Source organism: Branchiostoma belcheri, unplaced genomic scaffold (assembly GCF_001625305.1).
Source record: "Branchiostoma belcheri isolate BF01 breed outbred unplaced genomic scaffold, Haploidv18h27 scaffold50, whole genome shotgun sequence".
In the NCBI taxonomy this organism is placed as follows: domain Eukaryota; kingdom Metazoa; phylum Chordata; class Leptocardii; order Amphioxiformes; family Branchiostomatidae; genus Branchiostoma; species Branchiostoma belcheri.
Genome location: NW_017804132.1, coordinates 2,347,944 through 2,353,225, shown reverse-complemented (window position 1 = coordinate 2,353,225; position 5,282 = coordinate 2,347,944). Strand labels below are relative to the sequence as shown.

Genomic DNA, 5,282 nt, shown 5'->3' with positions numbered 1-5,282 from the left:
TGACCACCTCTACATAAGGACCACTTGGCCATTAATATACAGTCAAACCTGTACTAGTGGCCACCTCTACATAAGGACCACCTGGCCATTGATATACAGTCAAACATACCAGTGAGCATATCTAAACAAGGACCACCTGGTCATTGATGTACAGACAAACCTGTACAAGTGACCACCTCTACATAAGGACCACCTGGCCATTGATATACAAACTTGTACTCGTGAACACATCTGTGTAATGGCCATCATCTGGCCATTGATATACAGTCAAACCTGCACTATTGACCACATCTACATGAGTCTACCCTGTTCATTGATATACAGTAAAACATATTAATTTATCATTATTAGTTGGCAAACATTGTTGGCTACTAGTATTACTTTTCCCATCCCCATGTATTGATAATCTGTCTGTGGTTAGCAACTGCCTACTGTGACCATTTACTTCACGTTCCTTAAGAAGTCACACTATAGACAACTTGGATCATCCTAACACCTACACACAGGTGTTTCAAAACGATTTTAGTAGACTTTTTTTACAGTCGCTTATGAAAGATAGCGGTCGCTATCTGAAAAGTCTGACTTTTTCAGACAATCTATCCACATTTCTTTTGTTTTACCTTTGTGTCTAACTTTCATCGACGATTTTGACCACCTTTTTTTCAGTTCACCACCCTTTCACTCTTCAGAGAATCTGTCAACGTGCTTGTTCTAACTCGGTGTCTATTTTTCATCCACGATCGTTTATATAGTAGATTGTGGATTCATTCCTCAAGCTAGCTATAGTCGACATCTACCACACTGCAACCTAGACCTAGAGACAGGCTAAATAAACGGGAACTATGCAAACATCTAGCCCACCGCAGTCAGAAAGTCTGAAATAAAGTTCTGAACGGGAACTTTGCATCTCCATGTGTATTACTGAGGGACGACTGTGGTCTGATACATGTAGATGTCGGTTAGCTTGAGAAATGAATCCACGCTACACTAGATTTCATGGACGACCCTGACAGCCATTTGCCGCACACTTTACCACCCTTTCCTCGCCTGATTTTACATGGTGTCCGCCTGCCGATGTACCGGCTCGATGCTGATGACCTCCACCCGGTCAGACTTGGTGCCCTTGATGTCGGCGTGGTCGTCCTTAGAGGAGGCCCGCTCGGCTTCACCAATCAGGGCGCAGGCCTCGGGCGGCTGGAGGAACCTTAAAGATAGCAAAACAAGCTCAAAGATATAAAAAAAGTAGTCTTAATGTTCTATACTAGAGAGGGGGGAGAGAACCCCCTGGGGAAAGTCACTTTGAACATATATTGTCACTCGACTCAGATGAAAATGAGTACCTAGCTTCGGTTAAGGACGTCCCCTCGTAAAGCTTGAGGTCCCGTGTTTGAGGAGAGACACACTTCAAGCACATTAAAGATCCTACAACACTTATCGAAAAGAGCAGGAGGCCTTCACGGTATAAGTGGTTCAAACCTTTCAGTCTGATCTTACGCAGCTTGTACTCACTGTAGCAAACTTGTGTGTTGTGCCTGAAGGTCTTCGCACAGTTGTACCGTTCATGCATATGCATGCGAAACAAATAAACAAACAAACAAACTCACCCGTTGCCATTGGCTACGCCCTGGATGACCGGCATGACGTGGCGAGCGGACCGGGCGGCGCCAAGCGGGATCACTCTGTTAGAGTGGAACACCTTCGGGTCGGGAGGAGAGACGGATAGGGTCAAATTACTGCAAGTGACCCCAAATGGAACACGCGTTCTGTTCGAATTGTGTCACATCGAACATGATTCGGGTTCTAAAGAAGGTCGGGACATTGGGTACCAACTACTGAGTACCTAACTCCAGCTCAGAAAAGAGCAAAAAATTGTCATACATTCATGTACCAGAGGTATGAAGCAAGGATTGAGGTGTTTAAAAAGTCGTAAAAAGCTTTTCCCTAGAATTATCGCAGAGTGGAATTCACTGTCACAAAGTACAGTAGGGGCATTATCATTAGACAGCTTTAAACAATGTTTAGAGTTAGTTTTGCAAAGGCTAGGTATTACAGGAGCGTTTGGTGTAATTAGAAAATTGACTTTCGTAGAGTGGATCCCACTGCCATCAAGTACAGTAGGGCCACTATCACTAGAATGACTAGATAGCTATAAACAATGTTTGAAGTTAGATGGGCAAAGACTAGGCGTTACAGGTCGTTGTTTATGCCCCTGTGATACATACCTTGGGAAAGGCCTTCTTGAAGCGTTTGCGGAAGTTCTCTCCCATGAAAGCGTAGATCAGCGGGTTGATTGAGGAGTTGGCGTAGCTCAGACACAGCGCCGCCACCTTTGGTGCGGTAATTAGAGAAAAGTTAATGCTCTATAGTGCTTCATGCTGTTGCTTGATGCAAAACAAACCAGTTCAGTACTACAACTACTGTTACTCCTACTACTACTACTACTGCAGTAACTACTACTACCACTACTGCTTCTATTACTACTACTACTTCTATTACTACTACTACTACTACCACTATTACTACCACCACCACTACTACTACTACTACTACTGCTACTGCTGCTACTACTAATAGTAATACTACTACCTCTACTACTACTACCACTACTACCACCACCACTACTACTACTATCACTACTACTACTACTACCACTACTACTACTACTACTACTACCACCACCACTACTACTACTACTGCTACTACTACTATTACTACTACTACTACGTCCACCGCCACTACTTTTATCACTAACTCTACTTCTCTTACTACTACTACTACTACTACTACTACTACTACTACTACTACTACTGCTACTGCTACTACTGCTACTGCTACTGCTACTACTACTACTACTACTACTACTACTACTACTACTACTACTACTACAGTTACCTTGACGCCGAACATGACCCAAGTCTCCGGGAAGTTGTTATCCAGCAGGACCCACAGGTTGATGATGTGGTTCGGCGCCCAGCAGATCGTGAAGATCACAACAACGGCAACCACCATGCGGCACACCTGCAGATATAAGCGTCTGTCAGAAAACTTGCAAGTTGCAACCAAGTCTACCTTTACAAATTTTCCTAACACAGTGCTTATGAAAGACCACTCCGTCCCTATATATAACTAGACCTGCACGAACCATTGCCAGATGTATTTAACCATTTAGAAATCACAAAAAAAGCTGAATATATAGTTCCATATAGGCATATTACAGCTGTTGTGCAAAACATCATGAAGTCTTTGCCGGGCTTCCGTTGTATTCTTGGAGATGCAATGCCCTATGGGTATCGCCAGGTGCAAACGATATCAGGTCATAACAACATATACACACACAAACACACACACACGCTGCACAAATGCAAGCACACACATACACGCACACATACACACACATACACACGCACGCACGCACACACACACACACACACATACACACACACACACAACACACACACACACACACACACACACACACACACACACACACACACACACATACACACACACACCGGCACACACACTCACACAAGCACACACGCGCACGCACGCACACACGAGCGCGCACACACACACACACACACACACACACTCACACACACACACAATGTCAGTGCCCCCACCTTGCGTTTGCGCATCAGTGCCCTATGCTGGTTGGTCGTCACGAGGGGCTGGATGGTGGTCTTCTTCCAGAGGCGGTGGAAGACATGCGCACTGGTGAAGGTGCACACGGCCAGCGGGATGACGAAACACAGAACCACCATCATTACCCAGTACGCCTTGCGCCAGTACTGGTTCGACCATTGCTGGTTGGAGAGAAAATAGCCGGTAATTAATTTGTTAATTAACATCCCAAACAGCCATTCTACGACAAAAACAGTGCACAATTTTTGCTTCTTTGAAACTTTGTTTATTCGTGAATTTCAGAAATAAATCAAATCGGCTAACTGACCGCTTTTCATTTAAGAAAAGGTCAGGGTCAGACAAAATATAACACAGATACAGGTAATGTTACATGATTGAACTCCTAACAACTTCATATATACATAAACATACAGTTCTAATAAATCGATTGACATTACTCCTTACGCATTTTGGATGGCAGATTTGGTTAAATGCCTTTTAAAAAGCTGTAAAACGTTGTAACTTTATATCTCTTTATTTGACTTCTCCATTGAGGGGGACACAAAGCACAATGGAGGGGGAGACAAAACAGGCGATTGCTCGCTTCTGCTTGTTGTCTATAGTATATGTAAATGTTTCTTACATCAGTGCAGTAAGTCCGTGGTCCCTGGAAGTTCCCCTCCCACTGTTGGTACGCCACTGCTACAGGAGAGGCTAGCACAAACGCCGCTGGAGGGGGGGGGGGGCAAATGAACGTCAGACGTTTTTTTTTTTTCAACAACGCAATTTTGTCTCATCAACAACAGTGTCTCATTACAGTGCCTCTCACAACTAAGTTTTAATGTTATGAGAACGTTGTTTCAGCACCAAGGACAGGGCTAAGCACTGCAGGAAAACTTTGTTGCACAGCTAGCATACAAGGTAAAACGTAATCTAATAATGTATAACAAACAATCATGTTACCAGACTAATATACCGCACAAAATCTAGTATAGGATGAGAATGAGATTTTACAACTATTATTGGAATGTCTAGCGTTCAAATATTGTTTGTTAGGTGGCCGACAGGCATGAAAAGAATCGCGCCAGCATGGAAAGGGTTCCACACCGGCACAGAATTGTCCCTATCGACCACGGTACTTTTGACAGCCGTACCTGCCCAGACGACGGTGTTGACGAGGAAAGCCGTGCGGGGGGTCCGGTAGTACATGGAGCCGATGGGGTGGATGATGGCGTAGTAGCGGTCAAGGCTAAGGGCTGCCAGCGTCAGTCCTGTGGCCGTGAACGTTACCTAAGGTTAAGGGGAAACAACATCTGACCGTCAAATTAGAAGAGTAGAAACAGAAAGACACGCCTGGTCCCAGGCCGACCGGGGATCGAACCCACGCCAAACCCGGGCACCATCTTCAGACCCAGATGCTCTGACGATTCGGCTAAAAGGTCTAGAATCGTCGGCCGGATCAGTTGGTAGCGCCTATAAACCCCGCACTGTTACACTACTCCCGCTTTTCTTTTCAAGGTTCGTCCTAGCATCTTCAGAATTCGACATCCCTAGAGCGGCCAGTACTTCAAGGGGGGGGTGTGGGAACCACTGTAAGGAGAGTCCCGGAGAGTCTTTTTTACTGGATTTTTTGGTGTGTGTGTGTGGGTGGGGGGGGG

At 45.0% G+C, this 5,282-nt stretch overlaps 1 protein-coding gene across 1 annotated transcript in view; it reads right to left on the bottom strand.

Moving 5' to 3' along the window:
• Positions 1 to 1,053: 1,053 nt before the first annotated feature.
• LOC109480263 (G-protein coupled receptor 54-like) overlaps positions 1,054 to 5,282 on the bottom strand; it is a 6,345-nt gene continuing 2,116 nt past the window's right edge. Inside the window, exons 4-10 of the mRNA XM_019782412.1 lie at positions 4,779 to 4,914; positions 4,268 to 4,353; positions 3,624 to 3,806; positions 2,893 to 3,018; positions 2,223 to 2,327; positions 1,605 to 1,696; positions 1,054 to 1,204 (exon numbers count right to left, since the gene is read on the bottom strand). Coding sequence (XP_019637971.1) covers positions 1,054 to 1,204; positions 1,605 to 1,696; positions 2,223 to 2,327; positions 2,893 to 3,018; positions 3,624 to 3,806; positions 4,268 to 4,353; positions 4,779 to 4,914 — 879 coding nt within the window. The remainder of the gene's footprint in view (positions 1,205 to 1,604; positions 1,697 to 2,222; positions 2,328 to 2,892; positions 3,019 to 3,623; positions 3,807 to 4,267; positions 4,354 to 4,778; positions 4,915 to 5,282) is intronic.